Source organism: Anoplopoma fimbria, chromosome 6, assembly GCF_027596085.1.
Source record: "Anoplopoma fimbria isolate UVic2021 breed Golden Eagle Sablefish chromosome 6, Afim_UVic_2022, whole genome shotgun sequence".
In the NCBI taxonomy this organism is placed as follows: Eukaryota; Metazoa; Chordata; class Actinopteri; order Perciformes; family Anoplopomatidae; genus Anoplopoma; species Anoplopoma fimbria.
Window position 1 is genome coordinate 13,693,958 of NC_072454.1, and position 24,175 is coordinate 13,718,132.

The following is a 24,175-nucleotide window of genomic DNA, read 5'->3' on the forward strand; positions in this document are numbered from 1 at the left end:
TGTAAGTGACAACTCAAGTGTAAACATATGTAACTACAGGCTTGTATAATGACCTGCAGTGACCTCCAGGTATGGAAGCTTTCACAGACAGGGTTCGATCATGAGTGGCACATCTATCAGCCAATAGCGGAAGTAGGACTGCGCCGTAGTAACCAATCAGAGATCACTTCCTCATTGCGGCCTGTTGTGCATCTCTGTGTGTGTTTGTCCGCCACGGCCTCCCTTGCGTGGCTCTGGCTGGGTGAGTAAAGAGGCGGGGAGGGAATGGTGTAGCACCCAGGACGCTGTGATACCACCCGACGGGAATGTGAAACTTTAGGAACCGAAGCCACCCACAAGACGCCCCAAAATACTTGGTTTCTCATGGAAGCAGATGGATTTGTGAGGAGGCGTCGGATGACAGCGGAGACTGCAGGAAATGATCCCGGGGTTGCTGGTGCATCTGCCGGGGCAGAAGTTCGGTGGCTCGGGGTCAGATTCTGGGGAGTTTCTGAAAGTATCGTGGGAAGCCTGACACCCAGGATCGGAGGGGAAACGGAGCTGCAGACTGTTGATTTCATCCGCAGTGCACAAGATGCACAAGCGGAGGACACTGAGCCGGACTATGAGGGTTTGCCACAGGGAGCCTCCACCAGCACCCACATGTTGGCTGGAGCCGTGGCCGGGATCATGGAGCATTGCCTCATGTTCCCCATCGACTGTGTCAAGGTAGCATTGCTAACACGCTGACCCCACAGCTTTTGCATGCATGTTCAATGCTTTTGTTGATCTGTAGTGTTGTTCTGCACGGGTGGTTCGTGCAGAACAACGTGTGAGTGTGTGTGTGTGTCTGTGTGTGTGTGTGTGTGTGTGTGTGTCTGTGTGTGTGTGTGTTAGCATAGCTTATTAGCTCGCTGACCTAAACACGCCGCAGCGCTGACGGCTGTGGGGACAAGGTCAGTCTGTGCAGTCAGCGGTGCACATCCCTGCATGGCTAACCTGTTAGCATGCTATTATACATTAAGCAGCTACTATCGTTAGCTGCAGGCTAGCAGTTATGAAAACATTTAGCATTGGGTCAAACATGGGAGCTCATTTGGTAACAAACAAATATCCTCAAATCAATTTGCTGCAGTTAATTAATGTGCATGTGTTGTGTAAGCAAATCAAATGTTAGTTAACTAACTATTTCTAGTTGCATTAATAAGAGAAACAAGTTGGGAGGCCAAAAATCACAGGGGGTGGGTTACATGTTGTTGTTTATACTTTGCAAAAACAAAGTTTGGTAGTTGTATACACTGTGGAAGCAGGTTTGTTGCGTAATACACTATAACTAAGTCTTTGCAAAGGACTTTTGATCACATGCGAGTCATGCAGCCTCACAGGGACAGTTCATATCATGTGGTCTTCTTTGTTATGTGAGTGTTTATTTTGTCTTTTTTTTTTTTAAATCTTAAACACAGTTATGGAGGCATGACCTATTGCTCCAGGAGGTCACTCCTACAGATAGGGCCATGCAGCAGTGAGCATTGTATAACACAGGCCGGCACGGGGTTGAGATGAGGCGATGAGGCGATGAGCTTAGTATAGACAGCTGCCAGTGTCAGACTGTAAAGCTGTACATACACCCATGCTTCATCCATGTCTCTTACACCTCTAGTCTAACTGTTGCAGCCGGTCCAGCCCTGAACCTGGACAAGACCAATGTTTACAGAACCTTCTCATGGACACAGTCTCTGCTACACCACCGTTGCATCTCATCTTCTTTCCCAGCAAGCAGTGGGAGATTGGGGGCATTGTGACTCAGCAAAATGAAGTCTACATACACAGCCACACATTGATGCAGAGAAAAAAATATTTTTGAAAGAAAAAAATTCTCAGAAAAGCATCTAACGTATCCCTTTTTTTAATTTAGGTTTATGTTTTTAGCTGTTTTTCCCCTTACACCAAATAAAGACTTTTCCTCCTGTACAATAAGCCTCTCACTTAAGAGATTGTTGTGTAATTATAGTTTAGAGTAGGCTGTCGTTTGCCCTTAATGTTTCCCAAATCCCAGTAATTGGTTGTGGATTTCAAAAAGCGTGTTGCATTTGTAGGCCTGCCAGAGTTGTATTGTACAGCACACTTGACTGGATTTTCAATTTGATTGAATTTGTCATTGAAAGAAACCAGTCTTCAGGGCTTCCTCCAAACAGTGGTAGTGTTTGGGTTAAGCACAAAGGTCATTGCTTTCTAGGTGTGCAAACATACCATAGGTTAACACACTGAGTCAGTGTGTTAACCTATGGTATGTTTGTCACTGACCAATGCAAGACCTCCATGCATGCATTTGTAGGGGGTACCAAATAATATGGAAGCCAGTATTGCAATAACAGTCTCTTTTCCTTTACCATCATTCAACAGGACATGCATATGCATATACAGCTAGCTAGCTTTCTTTGAGCCCTGAATTCCACAGCTGTAGTATAGAGTGACATGAGGCCACAGCTTTGATAGAGCACTACATGCAGACAGATGCATACAGTGGGGTGGAAGTTTGTCCATTCAGCTGGAAGTTTGGTATTCAGCAATTATGGCGCTGCCAGTTCCTCAGAGACAGACGCACTCACCCAGTTCAACCCCAGGCAACCCTCTCTAAATAGCAAATAGCAGGTGACTGAAACACTGATCCCTTGCACTTGTCCTTTCAGTAATGTTTTTATGATCTTCTCATTAATCTTAGTTTGCATGTGTCCGTGTTAAGAGGAAGAGAGAAAGGTGGGCCTCAGGGTTAGTGGGATAAGAGGCTTACAGGAAGTCAGTTTATGTCCCCTTGTGACCTTGGAGTTGTAACTCCATACTTCCTTCTATTCAATTATGTATGTTCACCCCACACAATGTCGAATTTCCCCTATTTGACCCCTTATTCACACTGCAATCTATTTAGGACTCTTTTGATTGATGTGCTATTCTTTGCGATATTAGGAAGACATATTATAAGACTAAAATGACTGAATTACATTATATTTCATTTAATCAAATTCAGTGAACATATTGCTTAACTTAATACCTAGCCCTGGTGGATGGGAAGAGAGCCCACTGTTGACTTTGAACTTTGCTACATTCCACCTTTTCCTCTTTTCAGACACGCATGCAGAGCCTCCAGCCTGACCCCGCAGCCCGCTACAGGAATGTGATGGATGCTCTTCGCCGAATTGTTGCCACTGAGGGAGTCTGGCGGCCGATGAGAGGGCTGAATGCGACCGCAGTTGGGGCGGGACCTGCCCATGCCCTCTATTTTGCCAGCTATGAGAAACTCAAAAAGACTCTAAGTGATGTCATTCACCCAGGGGCTAACAGTCATTTGGCTAATGGTACCATAAAACAAACATATATTCACACATTAACCATGACATGTACAGATCATGTATGGCTATCTTTACTTTGAGAACCCTAATGCCAGCCACTATCAGAGAGATCTCTATGAAGCTGCTTACTCAGCCTAATCCGTGTGTAGGGCAGACATGCCCTAACCGGTTCTAAAAACCCGTGGCAGGCCGTCAAATTGAATAGAGCCTTTTCATAGCTCCAGTTGTACATTGTAAGGAAGTGCCAGAATCAGCTGTTGATCTGTTGTCACCTTGACTACAAAACAGAAAGAGATTCAACCAAAGATTGAATTTGCAAACCTTGCTCTGAATGTCAACAATTTCCTTATTCCTTGTTCTCCCTACTCTCTCTCTCTCCCTCTTCCTTCTTTTCCAGTTTAGTGGGAGGCTGGGTAAGTCCTCTTTCTCCCATCTCATCTTCTCTCTCCTCTGGTGGTCCTGTCTTTTTAAAGCTTCTTGGGTTTTGTTTTTATCTCTTAAAAAGAGCAATGAACTGCTTTGTCCACCAGGTGTCTCCCTTTGCTCAGGTTTGGCGACTTGAATTCAGTCAGACACATTCTCTAGTTAACACCTGTGCAAATCTTGTTTTGAGCATGACATCTGCAGCTTTTAGGAATAATGCAGTAAAGGCTTCTAATTTCTATGCCTCTTTACTGCAGATTAGTCTCCTCTATTCTCCTTCTGTATTCTCCATGATTATCTCACTGTGTATTCATTTCCAGTATGTATTTGTTTCAGGAACAGCTGGGTGTGCGGCCACACTGCTTCACGATGCAATCATGAACCCAACTGAAGGTAAGGGCAACATTTTACAGTTCCAGAATTACTACAATTTTCGCTCTGAAAACAAAAGTGCATAAACACATTTCAGTGAAGAAACCTACAGGTGCCCCGCCATGGCCAACCCTCTTCAAAAGTTGGCCTTAACCCTGCAGTCTCACATATTGACTTTCACACAGCTGCCTGAAGTCCACCTGCCCAAACATGTCAGTAGAAGGACACTGGTCAGAATCCTTGTTTGCAGCTGTTAGATGGGGTGCAGCTGTTTGGGCGAATGCCTTTTAAAGCGATACACTACATCTCTGTGTGTTTTATTGAAATTACAGAAGGCGGTAGCTCACCAATATCTTTCTTTCTTTTTCTATCTTTGCCATCTTGGTTCTGCAAAACCCTGGACACCCTTCTCCTCCATCAATACATCTACCCGACTGTCCCTAGTTGTGAAGCAGCGCATGCAGATGTATAATTCGCCCTACCGCGGCGTGAAGGACTGTGTACGCGCCGTGTGGCAGAAAGAGGGCCCTGCTGCGTTCTACCGCAGCTACACCACCCAGCTCACCATGAACGTGCCCTTCCAGGCGCTCCACTTCATGACCTATGAGTATCTTCAGGAGCTGCTCAACCCCCAAAGACAGTACAACCCCTCATCCCACATGTTGTCCGGAGCTTTGGCGGGTGCCATCGCGGCTGCGGCCACCACACCTCTGGACGTCTGCAAGACCCTGCTCAACACCCAGGAGTCTCTAGCCCTCAGCTCCCAAGGCCAAGGAGCCCACAGACACATCTCAGGCCTGGCCCACGCCTTCAGGACTGTTTACAGGCTGGGCGGCCTGCAGGGCTTCTTCAAGGGAGTCCAGGCGAGGATCATCTACCAGGTGCCCTCCACAGCCATCAGCTGGTCGGTCTATGAGTTCTTCAAGTATGGACTCACCAAGCACCAGCACAACAAGAGGAAAGCGCAGCACATGGAGGCTGAGATCTAGATATCTCTTTGGTTCACTCTCCTCTTACATTGTTCTGTCCTCCCTGTGAGGAGAAGATTAAGTCAATACGCACATAGAATCTGACTAAAATCCACCTCAGTTGTCCATTACTTTTCAGACATAGTAGATAAGAAAGACCTCTTCAAAGACAATTTGAGTAGTTAAATTTCTGCTAAGCTAATTCAAGACTAGGTGTGGTTTGAGTTATGTTGTTCATCTACTCTAGAAGAAACATTTACATAGTATTAAAGAAGTAGTTAATCATTCGAGATTTAATCTTTCAAGCTATTCTATTGACCACTACATTTGTCCAAGCTGAGGATAATGTCAGGAGCGCACAAGTTTTGAGTTGGAAAGGTAGGCAGCAGAGGGCAGTAGTGCTACCCTGTTAACTCCCTTGTAGTTTCATAAGTTTTGCTGTCCTAGAACCCCCCCCCCCCCCAGGATCAAGATCCCTCTCTGGATTAATCAATAAACACTTCTATCTCACCAAGTCAAGTTCACTAACTATTTTCTTTTATGAAATACATTATCGATTTGATCCAATTTAAAAGTGTTTGAGCAATTTAGAAAATCAAAGGCAAATTGTTCCTGGCGGACAACATTTTGTTGCACACATTAATTTCCTGGCATGGATCTGTTTCCAGATACCTCTGTTGTGGTGCAATGAGACCCTTCCAACATGGCAACTCAAAGTTGAGAGCAAAAGATAAGATCATCACAAAATGTAGTCCAGTAGTTTTGAATTTGATGATTTCAATGATTAACAAAAGGTACTATTGACCAGATTTGGGGTTCCCTTTTTCTTTTTTTCTTTTGGCAGTTAAGGGAATAATGATTATTTTTTGTCCCACTTTTAAATGTTGAAGTCTAAGAATTTTTTTTCCACATAATTTCATTGGGCATAAAATGCAAATATTCAGTAGCTATGGGGATTCTGATGAGTGTGTTTAATTTATTTTTAATGATTTTGATTCCTTAAATGGTATTTTATTTCCAGCAAATAAATTGCTTTAAACTTTCCCTTTTAGTTTCCCTCCGTTTATGCATTTAATCCACCTGTGATCATCCAAATACACACCATTAATGCCTTGTGTACATGGTTGGCAGAACTAACCAGGGCAACATAAAAATGGCCATTTCTGTCCATTAACTAAAGCTATCATCTTGTTTTCAGCTTGTGAACTACTGACATTCAATATCTGTGCTTTACAGCAAAGGCTGTGTTCATTGTACTGTGCCCAAAAGGAGTTCAGTATACCACAAGATATGTATCTGTACCCCCATTGAGTACACATAAATGGAAGCTGTCATTCTTATTGATTGATGTCTGATTGTTTCCGACACTGAATTGCACTCGTTGAATAAAGACTGAGAAGTGGGGCTCTACTCACTGCTCATAAATGATGGGAGACATCTTTTGATTTCTTTAAGTGTCTCTGGTTACTTTGCTATGGGAAGATGATTTAGACTACTTTTGCCTATTCATCAGTCATTGCAGAAACAACAAGTCCATATTGCCATAATCTGGGTGTGTATACAAGTTCTTAAGTCTTTGTTTTCTTGGTGAATGGAAACCAACGGTAATGGGTGCCCTAAGCCACATCTGCCAGAAACCCATAGCGAGTTTGTCTGTGTTTTCAGGTATTTATTTTTAGTTTGAGGCAGGTACAGTTGTTTAGTCTTGAACACAGGTGCAGATTGCAACTTTGACCCTGAAGACTGAAAACACAATTTGAACTTGTGGACACAGCCTGCATACAAACAGACAGGTTTTCAGCAAATGATGTATGATAAAGTCAACTTTGATAACCTTAGAAAGTAAAACATGGATATTGGATATTGAAAAACTTAATTAGTGCCGAAAAATATATTTAAACCATTAACTATCCTCCTATTCTGTCATGACATCTGGCGCTAGCAGGCCTCTATACCCTTAGGACAGTTAAAAAGACAAACTTTTAGAGTGATCTGTGAGACCAGAGAAGCATCAGAGGTGATTGGAATTGGAATAAAATTGTGTTAGAGTCATAGAAAAACTGTAAGAACTCTTAACTGTCATGATTATAAATTCATAATCCATGTTGATGGATGGCATATGATGCATGTATTTTCTGAAATTACCTCCATCACCTGTCAATGCAATGAGTCCACAACATAATTTGACCAGAGACAATCACATTTGAAAGTATCATCCTTAGAATATTCCATTAATGATTTTTACCTGTGTACAAAATGACACGATAAACTGATGATTGTTTTAAGTATGGTAAATTTGATTTCAAATAAAAAAAGGATTGCCTGCCTTTATGGTCTCCCTATAGGACTATACCAACACCAAGATCCTTTACAAAGAATCTGGTGACGCATCAGTTTCATAGCAGAAGGTTTTCTGCTTTTACAGTGTGGTGAGGAGTGACAGCTCCACCAGTTCAGCCTCTACATACACACACACAATCATACCCATGCTTGTCAGGCAGACACCTGTTCAAACAGGGTGTGTTAATGAACCATATCTGAAGCTCTCTCTCCCACTATCTATGCATGTACAGTATGTGTGGCCTCTCATGTTAGAATGGTGTATTTGTGTCTCTCTTTCCTCTACTGATGCTGCAGAAGTTTTCCCAGTGGGTCCCCAGTAATGCAACTCACAAGAGACTGATTAAAAGGCTTTACAGGAGTCGGAAAAGGTATGGGTTTAAATTCCATGTGTATAGAAATACTGTGAAACAGATTCAGAGGGACAACAAGTAGAAACTGGATGTCACATGTATTTCTAAGGTGACTTTCGTCTGCTTTTCATTTCTCTGTCTGTCTGTCTGTCTGTGTGGGAGACTGGGACTGAGCCTGTCTGGTCCAAATCTCAGCAGTCCGAGAGGAGTAAACTATGGAGTCTGGTCATTTGCCTCTTTCTGTCTCTGTTTGTGTAAGAGCGTCTGTGTCTGTATGTGTGTGGGTATCTGTGTGTCAGGCGTGTAGCCAAGGCCTTGCCAGATTGACCACAGGCCTACCCAATCAAATAGGGATTTGTTTTTGTCTGCAGTAATGCACAAAGTACTCAATCTTTTAGTTAATAATACGCCAGTATAAAACTACTCTGTTACAAGTAAAAGTCCTGCATTCAAACTTATTCTTTAGTACAAGTACAAAAATATTAGAATCAAATGTTTACCACCTTAAGTGGCCTCTCAAAAGTAAAAGTAGTAATTAAGCAGAATGGCCCATTTCAGAATACTCATAATAGGCCAACTGAATTGCAGATATTGATGCATAACTGTGTCACTTTAATTATGCAGCTGGTAAAGGTGATACCTATCCATAATCTTACAACATCATTTATTGGTTTGTTTATATTTTATATTAATTATCTTAATATGCAAAGTAATAATGTTATCAAATAAATGTAGTGGTAAAGAAGTACAAAGAATCTTAAAATGAAAGTACTAAAGAAACATTAGGCTACAGTAGACCTACAAATTAGTGTAGCCTACAGTACTTGAAGAAATGTACTTTGTTACATCCCACTACTTTGTATGGTTGTATCTTTTTAATGAATGTGAATATGATTGGTTTCCTGAAGAAGTATCTAGCCAATTAAAAGTCTGGAGGATCTGTGTTGACCTTTGACAGGTGTTTGAAAATGTTTGTGTGGTGTGAGCTCCCTGTTGACCGGTGTTTGGAGGAATCCGGGTTCATAAATACTCCGACTTTGAGAAATAAATAAAATGGCAGCTACCAAGTTGTACAATTAACATGTTGAACCAAATATGCAAAGGATAAAGGAGGATAAAGGAGGATGAAGGAGGCGAAACTAGCAGGAGGCCTAGTGCTCTGTTTTCACTGTGCAGCTAAAACAAAATAAGAAATCGGGAAATGTCCTTATGTTACTTTGCCCCCCAAGATATAACTTCCCACCAAGGGTCAATGCAAAACTTCCACTGATATCTTGCAGACAGAGAGACCTTTTTTTGTTTTTGTTTACAACAAACAGGAACAAAAACGCGAGAAAAACTTGACTACACTGTGTCTGGAACTTGTTGTCAGCTGTCAGATTTATTGGATTATATCATCTCCATTTCCAACTCCAAGCCACGCGGCCTGCGCCTTGTGTTGATAGCAGAGTCTCCCCAGGAAGCCATCCACGGTAAGCTACTTTTTAAATATCGTGGTCATTAATAATGAATATGATGCGGTCATTGTATTGTTTGTCTCTATATGTTGCAAGTAGAGCGGTTAAAGCAGTCTGCTTTGACAAGGCCATGTGAGATTGTAAACTGCTTTATGGTATATTTCTTCTTTTCTTAAGTTAAGGTCTGTTTGGTTTCCCTTCGGCTTTGTTGTTTAAGTCCGTTCATCTCAGCTGGAAGCTGATCAGAGTTAGGCCTGCCTAGTGCATGTTAGAGCCTATTGTGGCAAGTCTGCTATGCTCATGATCTGGGAGTAGCCTAATATTTATAGGTAAAATAAATATTCAATTTTATTTCGCTGTTTTTCGCTGTTACCTTTGTAGATTAGGGGTATCAGGATGATCATGGAAAATCATGGAACAGCATACCTAACCCTATCCACATTTTCACAGTCCTGTCCAAATGTTTTTTTCTGCCTTCGCCACACGCACACACACACACACACACACACACACACACACACACACACACACACACACACACACACACACACACACACACACACACACACACACACACACACACACACACACACACACACACACACAAGATAAAGAGAGAGTAGCTGAGAGTGGCTTCTTGTCATAGACCTTCAAAAATCTGTCTCTTCCAAATGTGTCGAGTCAAGAAGAAGAGTCAGAATTTGAGGATGAAAGCTTAGTCTTTACTTTGGGGGTTCAAAGTTCCACTTACTAGCTTTTTCTGGAGGTTTCAACCACATCATAGTGTTTTCATCAACGGATGGAGCTGGCTCAGGTGCCATTATATGACTGTAAGTGTGGAACTAACTTGGTAGTTTGCTGTGCTATCTGAGTGGAGACCATAATGTATAATAATGTAATGTAAATGTCCCCGCTGCGGGACTAATAAAGGATTATCTTATCTTATCTTATCTTATGTGTGTGTTTAAGAGTGGCCTTTGCTGTCAGATGTGGCTGCTATGTTCCTCCTCGCTCACTGACTCCTGGTGGATGACTTTGACCTGTTCCCAATCGATGATGTGACCAGTTTTGGTAAGCTTTTTACAGACAACTGAAGTTTTCTGCTTTAGGTGTTCATTCAGTCTCCTGCTCAGAGTCCCAGACATTTAATCAATGTTGTTGTTCCCACATTTGTTGCATTGGGTGCTGAAAAGTCAGGCGGGGTAGCCATTCTCAGGACAGTCTGTTAAAAACATGCCTGTTCCTATAGTTTGCTTGTAAAACTTCCATTGTGCATTAAATAAGTGGTGCCAAGGCACAACTCTGTGTACTGCTGTCATTCCTTTCTGTCACCCAGACAAAAGTGCTTCCTATTTGGCAGATGAAACGGGTGAAGCCTTAGTTTCTACGGATGCCAATACATTTGTTTGTTTTTTCAGATGTCATCAGTTCTGAGTCCCATTGATGTTTTAACATAGCAGGATGTAATTAATAACATGACTAATAGCTGCTCTCCATGTATGTGTGCCAATTCTACAGCACTGATAGTTTGCTGAGATGCTTCATTGGAGTTGAGCTATTAGTTAAAGTCATTAGTAAAACCTGTTCTTTTGCATGCTATAACAAGTCAAAATGTCTTTGGTGTTTATTTTTCTATAAAGTTTTTATTTGCAAGGCTTGTAGTGCATCTACAAATAATCAAACACAAGTACACAAACATGCTCAACCCTTCACAGATAGCACAGCAATCACAAAGCTATATAGTTATATGTACCTTGAAGAAATATTGTTATTTAAAAAAAAAAAAAAATAGCGATAAAAGATAGCTTTAAAAAGTTTTTCCATGTCCAAATGTTTCTTGTTAAACAGGCCAATCTATCCAATCTGTCTCATAAACATTGTCCGTGATAAACATTGTCCATGATAAACATTGTCCATGATACATTTTACTGTTCTGGTCAGCAGCTGTTAAACATTCAGTTGTTTGCATTGGAGATCTTTTCTGGGCATAGTTTCTCCATTTTTTCCCCTTGTGAATATTTCTTTTTTTTCTAAAGTTTGTGTTGCAAGGTAACTTGGTCAGATTAGTTATATCGTATGTATTTTACCATGCAGTTTTATTTTGTTTTGTTTACCTCTCAGTAAAGTCTTTCAACAGAGAGAGATTTGCCCGTGAAGAGGTTCTGTATGTACACAGTAAATACTGGTTTGAAGATTCATTGAAACCATTTCAGCCCTCTTATCTCCCAATAGACATTTGCCATTATGATAACATTGTGTGCCATTACAATAATGAGAACAAGCTTTTCACAGCAATTACACCCATTAAAAACAACAATGGATGATTTTAATTAGATACACATAACGAGAACATAGTTGTTGCTGTCAGAGCGGCACACTTTACAGTCAGTCATAATTACTCTCAAGTGTTTACCCAGTGGGTGTGTGGGTATTATGCATAATACCGTTTGTGTGGTAGTGTAGATCCGTGGCTGCAGCCCTCTAAGCAAACCTGGAATCCTTTCTCTTCTAAACCGAATATTATTGCTATTTCAAGGCCATCTTGTCTGACTTTTTTGGATAGTAACACACACACGCGCACACACTCACTCACTCTGCATTCATCTTTTCTGGTGAGGAAGACTCTCACAAGTTGATGAAGGTCTGGCAGAAACACACGCATACACTCCCTTGTGTATTGTTGTTAGCCCATGTTTTGGAAACTCAAGCCTCCGGTCAAAGCCCCTTACAGCAAGCACCTGTGGAAGGGTGTATTTCACACACACACACGGTCACAAACACACACACTCCAAAGGGTACTTAGGAATGCGAGCGCCTGAAGGACTCAGGTCCTCGACAACAACTCTCCCTCAGCCGCTCGCCTTCTCTTACGCGTTCCATATTTATGCCTCTTTTGTAGCGTCTCTTGTCAGACCTCTCCCCATACATTAAGCCAAATCATGACTGGACCACTCAGCATGAATTACAGAGTGATACAGGATTATGCCATAATGTCCACTTTATTCCATCCTTGCCAGCAGCTAATGGATGAGGTGTGATTACAGGCTCTTCATCTAACTCACTGAGATACACACATACAGGTTGTGATCTCACGCTCCTCGGGGGTGCTGCTGGATAAAGGAGCTGTTGTTGTAATCCCTTTGGCTGCTGAAGTCTCTTACACTCTAGACCGATACAGCAGTTTTGAGGGGAGGAGAGGAGCGAAGCCAAGACAAGAAGAGAGACCTGAAACTCAAGCAGAAAGGCTCCAGTGAGAGTAGAGCACACAAGCTTTTTGCTGCATAGTACATAAAAGTACATGATAGTACATGAAACACATTTATTGCTGGTGACATTTGTTTAGATTTTGTTCTTAACTGACATTCTGTAAAACTTTTCTTGAGATATTATGAGAAATGTGGGCTGTCCCCCCTCACTCAGTGTCAGTCTAACTTGCAAGAAGTGGTCCCCTGATTCCCCCTTAGTTTGGTATTTTAATTGATTAAACACAAATGTATACATTAGGGATGTTAATTTATTTTCTGAAGGTAGCCGCCTCTTGTTGACCCATCATTGAGCATTAACCAACAAGATAAGTGCCTTGCATACAGAGATGCAGTGGTTAAAGTGCTTAACAAGCTGCCCAGCCACATGGATAACCGATGCACCGGGTTAAATCCATAATTCATTGCCAGCTTCTGTGCATACGCAAAACAGGCAACTGAGTCCCCCAGTTCATTTCAGAGTTAGCAGACACGATGTGTATTGTTGTGGACTAATGCAGCCTCTTTCTTAGTGAGTAGTTTAGCTGCGATGTTGTCAGCTGTCTGTGTGCTTGGTAAACTCTGTCAAGGTTACCATCGGTATATTGCAATGTTAGCGGTTGTTCGGTTGAGAGAGAGAGAGAGAGAGAGAGAGAGAGAGAGCGAGAGCGAGTGTGTGTGATGATGAGAATAAATTTGTCAGCAGCATCTTTATAGCTTATTTTGACACTCCACAAGACAGGCTCAATATAAATGTTAAAATGAAGGAACCGTCCCTGGTCGACTTTAGTAGTGCATGTTACTGATTGTCAGATTGGCAAACTCATATTAACACACAGTCTTGGGAATTTTTGGGCCCTTGAAGATCTAGATTGTGTTGCTGCAGCTATTTGTAAATCTGTATTAGTGTAAATTCTTTGTGGCTACTAGCTAATTTCAAACTAGTGAGATACTATATGGGTTTGCCCAATAAAAACCTATGAAATGTCCTAACTAGTAAAGATTTTAGTTTTGTGCTAGCTAGAAAATGTCTGTAAGGCCGTTCAACAAAAGCAATCCATTATGTAAACAGGAAACTGCTGCAAATAATTTTACAGGGGCAAGTGATATATTAAACTTAATTGCCAAATACTTCATAAGTGTATGTGTTACTGTGTTTCATTAAGCGTGCATGGACATTTTTTTGTTCCAAAGTTATTCATGCAGTTTAGACAGAGTCGGAAATATGTGATTATGCTAACCTAACCAAGGCTTTATAGTCCTTTAGTCTGACGTTGCCAGTATCATGTTTCTTCCCGGTTCGGATCATTATTAGACATTATTTTGAAGTGTCGGGTCAGAAATTTTGTTCGCATTGTCCTTTGTCTTTTACTCTTCATGCTTGCAGGTCAAATGTTAGAGAGCTAATGTTAGCTTTGTCAGTAAAATCTACATTGAGTGCAGATGACTAATTTGCATTGACTTTATAACGATCTTGTGCAACTTTGTCCTGCATTGGGCAATTGTAGGCTTTGCCATGTCAGTAACTGAATTATGAAGCATAGCAAAATGTAAAATCTTGGTGACGGACGATCTGCCAACATAGCAGAAAGATTTTCAACCCACTGTGCCAGTTGTGGCTTGAATGAGTCCCATAGTGCCGTGCTCCGGAGAATTAGGATGCGGGGGAGATACGGCTCCTGTCATCACTTAAGAGAACAAGTTGGGGAGGAGAAATTCTTCCCACCACCACCAAGGATACAAGATGATTGCTAAAACACACAGACACACACATACACTCACATACACGAGCACACAGCAATTCCTCTGTGGGAGAAAGCTGCAACCGAAGAGAAAACAGCTGTTTTGATTATGAGCATTTATATGTGATGTTTAGCCTGTAGAGAACGCAGGACAATGTGGAGATGTTGTGTGTCACTGTGGCGTGAGTGTGAGTTTGAAACAGGATCCTTCTCACTTCTCATGCAATAAAAGAATAACACGCAAGACTTGCAGTGAATAGAAAGCTCCTCGATAAATCCAAGTGTTTATAGTAAAATGCCATTGCTAATGGGCCAGAATATGAAGAAGGGCAAAGGGGGGAACAATGCTCCTACGAGAGGGGAAAAATCGGTGGAGGATTAAAAGAGAGAAAAGCTGTGTGCAAAACACACTTGGTTTGTAAAGAGGAAATATTTAAACTGACTTTGTTGCCTAAGGAGGCCTCACCAATCCTCGGCAACCTTGGTTTAATGTTCAAAGCAAAATACACACATGCACGCACATCATCCCTTGGGCCTTTGGGAGTGAAGTCTTGGCAGTGTCTGATGAACTGCAGCATTGTTACAGACGACTGCAGGTGTCCAGCACTTTCTCTCCTCTGACATTCCCTCTCAAATGTTGTGACAAATTCTTTGAAAGGTAAGCGAGGTCATAAAATCTTCTTACAAGCACTTCAGAGAGCTGCAAACACAACTTATAACACACACACACACAGACACACACACTCCCTCAGTAGACATCCAGCACGTGTGCAAGTGCAAAGACACACTCACAGTTTACACACATGGCCTGAGACCAAAGCAAAAGTTGTCTTTTGGGGTGGAAGCAGTGTGTGTGTGTGTGTGTGTGTGTGTGTGTGTGTGTGTGTGTGTGTGTGTGTGTGTGTGTGTGTGTGTGTGTGTGTGTGTGTGTGTGTGTGTGTGTGTGTGTGTGTGTGTGTGTGTGTGTCGAAGCAACACAGGTGCAGTCAGGGACACTGAAGAAAGAAACAGACCTCCTGCCCTTTGAACTTGATCTTGAAAAGGAAGCTGTCTTCCCTTCCTGTCAAATAGGCTTAACAGCAATGCCTTCGAGCTCCAGTCAGCACAAACTGGTCTGGTGAAAACTGTGAGCCATTTGTTTATTCAATGATAGCGTTCACACCAATTCAAAAGTTTTCATTACACACTTGTCTGAAATAACTCGAGTGACAGGTGCTTGCAGCAGAGATCTAAACTGGAGCCATTCTTTTTTTGTTTTGTTATTAATGTCGATAATTGATATGAATCCATTGTATATTTGCTCTGCAAAGTCGCTGACAGTCCAGGTGAAGATTGTAAATTTCTTATCAACACACATGTTAAAAAAACATGGCAAACAGCTTCAGGGAGGATCAGTCCAAATTACATTGTATCCCTCCGTGTGTATCAGGTGGACTCTGGGCTTGTGTGTGTGTGAGTGTCCAGACCTCCAGAGATAGAGCATTGGTTCAAGGTTAGGACATGTTTTTCACTCTGCGTCTCTCTCCTAACTCTTTGTGAAATGTATTCCTCTTGCTGTTCAGTTAATTATGTGAGCGGAACGTAATGGGGCTCCAAAGACTAAAAACATGGCACAGATTAGTTAAACTATTGCACAGATGAAGGGGGGGCGGGACCAGAACTGCAAGGTTTGCAAGCAGATGAGTGAAAGTAAGTTTTAATTGGGGTTGTGACAATAAGACAACAAGCTGGCCTCTTAAAAGACTTTGGACACTCTGTTTCACACAGCAGGGATGAGAATCCCTCTCGATGGAGGTGTGTAGAGAGAGAGCATAGAGAGGAGAGGGAGGAGGGAAGCTTGAGAGGCCGTAAGTAGGCCTAAGGAGTTTCTTTATCAACCTACTGATAGGAGTCGTCTCTGTGTGTGTGTCAGAGCTGCTCAATGCTCTCCTTGTCTCCGCTTATCACCACTAATTAAAACATTTGGATTCCTCCGGCCGGCTCGGGAGGAGTGTGTGTCTGTCTGAGCATGTGTGTGGGAGACATGAGAGCGAAGAGGAGTCGGAGGAAGGAAATGTGGCAGCTCGGAAGACTTCCTGTCCATCTATGGACAGAGGAGCTCAACGCATACTCAACCACCGAAAGACGCTTCTACAGATGCACTTACAGACACATTACACTTCATATTACCTTTTACGTTTCCAGGTGTGTTTCCTGTACTAATATAATATATTTCATATTTTTCATAGTTAAACTCAATATTCATCGTATGTTTCAGCAATAGTTTTCATATTTAATAGTGCAAAAATATAAACTGTGCATTCAAACGCATAATGAAGTGTTCGGCAAGGGGATGTATGGTGTGTTTGTGGTCTTACTTTCCCTCGTTAGCTTTACCTTTGTGCTTTTCCTTAATCTGCCTCCACTCAGACTCTCAGCCTTGAATATCCCATATCTGCTCCTAATGGACTACACACACACACACACACACACACACACACACACACACACACACACACACACACACACACACACACACACACACACACACACACACACGTAAACAAACACACATTGTGCAGACTAGACCTATGCTACTTCCCTCAAGTGAGTCTGTTTTTTAAAGTTGTGGGTGGGCTCATCTTTCTATTATTTCTAATCCCTCCATGACCCCTGCTCCTGCTCTGACAAACACAGATCTGGGATCACTGCATTTCTTTACTGGCACAATACAATGAACATTGGGTCACAACAACTGCTGGGTTCTGTACTGCTCAGCCTCAAACATCAAACAAGATTTGTCCAAAGATGTAAACCAGTTTTCATGAAATCATTTAACTTTGGTAACTGAAAATATTATTGAAATTCACAGTAACTTTTATACACTGCTGCATGCAACAGTGAAGTTACCAACTTCACAGACGGGCCATTAATGTGTGCTGATCGTCAGAATTGGTTCAAATTGTGCACCAAGGTGTGATTGCTGATTCCCTTTTGGGAACCAGGGGGGTTGTGGGTGCTGATGTGCGGTTGGTGTGATGGATGTGTCGTCCCCAGGGGGAGTTGATTTCTTTTAGCTTTACTGTAAATGTTTACATTCCTAAATACACTGATGCTATCTGCTAATAGTTTCTGGGACAAGCCTGAAGAGTCCTCTGGGTGGGATTATGTGCAGCGTGTGTGTGTGTGTGTGTGTGTGTGTGTGTGTGTGTGTGTTTGTGGGACCAGGTCAAAGGGAAGCAGATCTGTCTTTAAACAAAGGTATTAACAATGACCCCTCTCCTTCCTGAGTCCTGCCCCTGCGTCTGCAGAGGGCCAACGCATTAAGAGCTGCAAAACACACACACTACTGCTCCCATCTTTTTCACTAAGCAAAATATTTTGCGCTCGTTATAACTGTTTCTGATAGTACCATCAACAACTTAATCATACGAGTGAACCCTTTCCAAGTCTCGCTTTCGTGTGAGCTCTAAATCTGTTCATATTAACCGTTGCAGTCTCAGTGCCAGCAGCAGTAGTTAAGTGAAGATGATATTGTCTAAATCAACAAGGCCCTTGAAAAAATAATTCCTGTTACAATAGGCGCATCGGAAATGCATGCGTAATTGCTGCTCAGGAGCCCTGTGAGAATTCTCCATCAATAGATCTGGATCTTAAAAGCAAGCTCAGCATGGATTAGGCGAGGACTGTCATTCCTGTGTTGGCTCACTTTTAACTCGGCCCAACCCTCTAGCATTCCTCCCAGTTGAGATATCTGCAACAAAAAGACAACAGGAAGTTACCTGTTTCTACTGGCATTAATAATAATCTTATTTAGATCTGCCCTTTTAATGCTTTGTTAAGCTGTGGAAGCTAGCGCTGATTGTTTGCAGAGGCAGAGGAACATGTTCTTCTGGCTCCGTTCTATCTCTCTGTCACTCTGTCTCTCTACACTGAGCCTATTCATGGGGAGGCACTCATAAAGCATGACTCAAAGTGTTTACATACTTGAGCATTACATATTTATACATGCAGTAATGCTTGAAGGATCAGGGGACTACCGCCTGGACCAGCACACAACTGATGAGATCTGGGAATGTAGCAAAGACGTCTGAAGGGCAAGGCAACACAAGCAGTCAGACAATAGTCGTGTTTCCATTAACGTGTTTTTCTTCGCAGTGTGAAGTGTAGTATTAGAAAAGCTGTATGGAAATGGTACAATTCAATAAAACTTCTTCAATTGCGGGAAAACTGTTTTAATGCTCACTTGAGGTGGGTTTTTTTTGCCTTTTATCACAAAAGAGTTTGCGCACTATGGTGTGTGGAAATGCCCGAATAAGTTCTGTTTCGTACATTTAACTCAGGACTGATCAGCTATTACCCCTGTTGGCATCTTAGCAGCTATATTTTTATATTGTGTTTGGACAGCATGAAACATGGCTAATATCAGTTGACATGAGAGAACAATTAAAACTTGACCAATTGAAACAATTCTCCATTTTTTCCATTCCGGTTTGAGACCTCTACGTCTTTTATTCCGTTTAGTGGTGGATTGAGATCTGGTCTATCTCCAGTCTATCTCCAGTCCTGCAGGCTACACAATGCCCACTTAACAACACAACACGCCCTCTGGGATAACTTACAGGATTAATGTATTATAAACCATGAACTTTTCACTTAAACCTACCAAGTAGTTTTGGTGCCAAAATCTAACAATACTGGTGCATTCTGTAGTTCTGTGTATTTGCACATAGACTTACTTGGGCAGATTACAGTCAAGCGTAAAGCATAACTTCTGACGAAACTACACTTTGTGTAACCTTGTTTATTCACTCCAAACCAGTTGATGGAAACACACTTAATTCACAAATAAACCTCTAACTTATTTGCAGACATACAGGTTCAACTTTGATCAACCGCACTAGTCAAAAAAGTAATACAACATAGGTATATTTTGAGTGTGCTCACATTTAATGTTACTTTCAAATAATGTTTTTTTTTTTTCTAACCTCTGTAATTGTCTGACTGCTAGTGTCTCATGCCCCATTAGGCTTTGTTGTAGCAATGATGCCATTTTCCCAGATTTCAGCAATTCATTTGGGGATTACAATTGTATCAAGAATAATGGTTAAAACACATGAATATAACATCCGATTTGAAACTAATCAGAATTGTCATTTAAGTGTATATCGTGGATGAGGTCCATAGTGATCAAAATCTGGGTTCTGTTACTCACTTTTTTTAAGTGCCTTACTACTTCTCAGTGGAAATGTTCATCAGAGTGACATCACTGGGTGCGGGAAAAGAAAACATATCTAGTCACGGTAGACAGCAATCACTGAGGCAACTATTCACCAGCACAATATGACTAATTTAGAGCTCATAGAAAGTAGCATACCTCAGAGCCACAATACAATACCATGACCTTTTCTGTTGCATAGTCAGAGTCTTCAACAGCCAAAACACCCTGCGTAAATGAAAATAATTAGACTTATAGTGCCCTGGTGATTTCCATTCGCACAGTCAATATGAGTGTTGTGCAGGATGTGCAGGAGTCCTCCCTCCCAGAAACATGTTGTGTCAACCACTTAGGATAGTTTGAAGTGGTGTTTTGATATAAGAGATAAATGAGGTTTGGTCTGGTGCCAGCCCGGCGAATGGCACAAGGTGATCCTCCCCGCCAAAAGGTAGTTGAAGTACCTATTTCACAACACAGTTCTTCTCTTTTTATGTTGTAATAATATTGTTATGATAATATTTGCTAGGTTTACATAGACATGATATCTTGCTGTAGGCAAATACTGGCAAATATTTTGTACATGAGCAAACATTGTGCCTTGTAGTTCCAAAGTGATATGAGTAAACACATTTTTAAAAATTGTGTCCGGGTGAAATTTTATTTTATCTATTTATCTGTAGTACTGTGGCAGACTGTGTGCAGTGCGTGCCCTCCCCATCAGCTCAATAATGCCACACAAAAGTACCAGCAGTTAAAGACCAAAGCCTTATTTTCCTATCAAGTATGGCCATCGTGTACATATCTTTAGGGTAAGTATGTAGTCTTTTCAGAAAGGCGTGATTAATGTGTGCTGTCTAGTGCAGCCCGGCTGGATGGTGCAATCTCTCCACGGTCTGTTGACCCTCTCTGACTCATGCAGCACACAGTAGAGAGGAGGCCTACGCAGGACTCTAAACACACACATCTTCTCAAAAAGAACAGTAAATATTCACCTTATAAAAATAATCTGGGTAGACAGTAAAATGTGTCATTGTAATACTAAAATCAGTGAACTAAATGACCTGCTGTCTGCATTTCTAGTTATATTTTCATGCTCACACACAGACACACTCTCTAAAAGGTTCCTAAAGGTCCATTAGCCTAATATGATGAATGTGTTCCTGCAGGTGTTATGTTGAGTTTTACAATCAATAAAGATGTCCCATAAATGAAATAAATACCTACTTAGAATGTCGGAGTCTCGGTTATGGTTCTTGCATGTTGAGATAAGCTACTTTCTGTCTTTGGGTTTGTATAAATTCAGGATTCCTTTCTGCTCAGTCTGGTCGCTAGTGGACTGTTACTGGTAGTTATTAAGAAGGGAGAAAAGCCAAATATAGATAGCTCATCATGAGTCGGTCAGATTGCCCTGGACTAAGAGTCACTTCCTTATTTCATATACTGTATTCGCACATATTTTTAAAATCATTTGTAAATAATTTGAACTGCATCTACAATATTTCAGATCCACTGGAGTTATTTTAAGTAGTTGTATACATTTATAAACATAAATTAAGTGTGCTCAATTGTAGGATATAATTTAGATTACCCACTAAATACTACTTTCAAAATGTTTTACTTTCTTTTTTTTTTCTGCATTGAAATATTAATGGTTTGTATAAAAATTACTAGGATTATATCCAAATTTTAAATTGAAACCCTCTCCTATGCGTTGTTAATATTTGATATGGAACCAGCCCATGACATAAAAACTGTAATACCGTCCCTCTATATAAAAATGTAGCTCTGTGTTGATACTATACGACAAATTCCACCATTAGAATACAAAAAAGGCAAAGCATTAATACTTTTAGATGGTGTAATCAAACCTTAATATATTTATGGAATTATATTTTGTATTATTATAAATAAGCAGATCAGAGGCAGAATGAGTGATAACTTTTTGTTAAGGATGAAACAAGTTTTCGTAAAACATTTAGTGTGATTGGAAAAATAAAACTTTGAAACAGAGACAGGATTGTTTTGTCTTCTGCATCTAGCAAACCCCCCCTTTTATGACCCACACTATAACACTTATTTATTTATTTATATATATATATATATATAATAAATATTTAGCTAAACAGATAATAAGACTAACCCTAACCCAGATCAGGATTTCTAAAAAATCATTACAAAATAATAACCACACTCAAATCTTGGTCTTAAATGTGAATTTTTTGTTCACACAGTAATACTCTGATCACGCTAACACAGAATGTTTCAATATTATTATTTTATTTTCTTGATTAAAGACGTACAGAATATTTCTAAATTTAGCTCATGTTTGAAGCATTTGCATTTTTCAAATCCTAAAACCCCTGGCTAAAATGTCAAACTGGGTTCTGGTTTTATTTTTTAGAAAAAAAAGCCTTATATAAAACAAACAAACAATCCAAACCAAACCAAACCAAACCAAAACGTGTACAATCTCAGTCAGTTTGACCAGAGAGGGTAATCCATTGAGTGTACAAAAAGCTGCCAACACCTTGAGTTGGTAGAGTCATGTGAGCATCCCTCCACAGGACATGCTGCTCATGCTCCAGGGCTGGCAGTAGTAGTGCAGGTAGGGGTGGTACTGGTAGGCCTGGTGGTACAGCGGTGAACTCATTGGGATGTGTACTCCATTCGCCTGCTGGTACTGCTTGAGATTGTCCCTCACCAGCACTTTTACTGCGACTGTCTTTGGTGAACCACACGCCACAAACTCGGCGGCCATCTGGCGCCGTTTGGTTTTATATCTCCTGTTCTGAAACCAGATTTTCACCTGGGTCTCTGTGAGCTTCAGAGCTTCTGCCAGTTCGGCCCGTTCGGGACCTGAAAGATACCGCTGTGTGTTGAAGCGGCGCTCCAGCTCGTAGACCTGTGCGTGAGAGAAGGCCGCCCTGGAGCGCTTCTTCACCCCGGGCCTGCACTGCTGCTCATCGGACGAACAGCTGACCGTCTCACCGCTGTGGTGACATCTCTCCTCCTCTTCCTCCGCCTGCTCCTTCTGCCGTTTATCTCGCTCCACACTGTGTGGCAGCTGGTCTGCAGCGCCTAGAGAAGAAAAAGCACGAATGACATCAGTGTGTGGTGTTTTTTTTTTTTTGGGGGGGGGGGGGGGTTATGTCATGGTGGTCAAGAGCATAAGAGAGAGTTCGCTTCAACAAGGTGCTGATGTTGGCCAATATTAGTGTTTTCCTCTATCTCTTCTATCTCTTCCACACCGCCGGAAAATCAGGGGATATATTGGAATATATATGGCTTATAGATGAAACACATTTTACAAACAAAATCCTCAGATACAGTGTTTTGGTGTCATGCTTTTGTTTTCAGCCGTGTCCCACAACCTGGCAGGGTAAAACAATGAGCTATTGCATTGCATGAAATATGGCTCTATAGAGATCTTTGGATGAATACATGCAATCACTGTACATACTGATGAAAACATCCCATCACACAATTGATCAAACCCATATTCTATCTAGAAAAGATGAGACGAACATGCCCCTGAGGTGAAACGAATGGATCCTGTTTCCAAAGCAAAGGGTTTTATTTCTTTTTTTTCTTCCTGAAATAAACACCGATTGGAATAAATCTGCTCACCCGTGAGCTCAGTCTCCTTCCCTGCGGCCTCCTCGGTGTTGCTCTCAGATCGGAGGTTTCCAGCGGACAGACTGGGATCAGCAGGAAGTCTCTCCGTGTGGACGCGGTCCTCATCCGCGTCCTGATGAGACCTATGACGCACTTTCGTACCGTGCCCGGTGCGGACGCGCAGCTCTCCTGTAAACCCGGTAGCAGGCTTCTCTTGCGCATCACGTCCTGTGAGGATGTCTTTGATGGAGAAAGACGAAAAACTTAATGTCATGATTGAAATAATCGGGCGGATATTTCCTCACGCTCGCATGCGATTTCTTTGGAGGCATCAAGAGAGCAGCCACATGGAAGCACAAGTCCTTACTGATGCGATCTGTTCTCCGCTCGCTTTAGTTGCTCTGATTTGATTGTGGTGATCTAACACCGGTCTGCTGAACAGCCTTCATCAGGAGCTGTCAAGTCTCTTACAATGTTCCCAGCAGCAGCTTCAGGTAACCTTTGATAGGCGGTGTTTCTGTGCCTGGTCCCTCCTCCGCACCGCCCAGCTCCATGCTGCTCTCTGTGCTCTGTTGAGGACGACTTAACACCAATTTGCAGAAAATATATTTTTACTTTGGTGACGTGGGGATTTTATTATCTTATTGCGTTACAAACGCAAGGAATAATAAATAAAAAAAAATGCTGCATGTACAGCTCCATTTGGCTAAATGTGTCAGATCCTGTTTAAGGGGATTATTGGACACTGTTAGTCATTTCAATCATCTTGCATATTGGACACGAGTTAGACAGTCAGTGCAGATTTTATCAGCTCTTTTTTACAAAGTGGATCTTTTTCACCCACTATTTGTTTTACAAAAATGATTTATATGTAAACAGCAGTAAGAAAAGCTGGTGCGTAAAGTTCGCTATGCGTGCGTAAAATGCAGCGCAGGAAAGGCTTTCACATTACAGCAGCCTACCTGTTATGAAGTATTATACAACTTTAATTGTAGTTTGCACTTAATTCTACTTTACTCTGATTTAAAATAGCTACATTTGCTTCAATCCATTGTATAAATGTAACAAGCAATTCTTCACCATTGTAAATCTCAACAATTGTTCTATTTCATGCGCAAAATTATGAATATTTTTAATCAA

At 41.5% G+C, this 24,175-nt stretch overlaps 2 protein-coding genes across 2 annotated transcripts; one reads left to right on the plus strand and one right to left on the minus strand.

Moving 5' to 3' along the window:
• Positions 1-114: 114 nt before the first annotated feature.
• On the plus strand, positions 115-6,522 carry slc25a28 (solute carrier family 25 member 28). Its single transcript, XM_054600109.1, has 4 exons — positions 115-708; positions 3,104-3,332; positions 4,086-4,142; positions 4,566-6,522. Exons 1-4 carry the CDS (start codon positions 364-366, stop codon positions 5,108-5,110), a joined length of 1,176 nt encoding a protein of 391 aa, XP_054456084.1. The 5' UTR covers positions 115-363; the 3' UTR covers positions 5,111-6,522.
• A 15,164-nt stretch (positions 6,523-21,686) lies between these two features.
• On the minus strand, positions 21,687-23,519 carry nkx3.3 (NK3 homeobox 3). Its single transcript, XM_054600609.1, has 2 exons — positions 23,048-23,519; positions 21,687-22,498 (listed from the first exon to the last, which is right to left on the minus strand). The coding sequence occupies exons 1-2, from the start codon at positions 23,307-23,309 to the stop codon at positions 21,963-21,965; spliced, it is 798 nt and encodes a 265-aa protein (XP_054456584.1). The 5' UTR covers positions 23,310-23,519; the 3' UTR covers positions 21,687-21,962.
• Between the last annotated feature and the right edge of the window lie 656 nt (positions 23,520-24,175).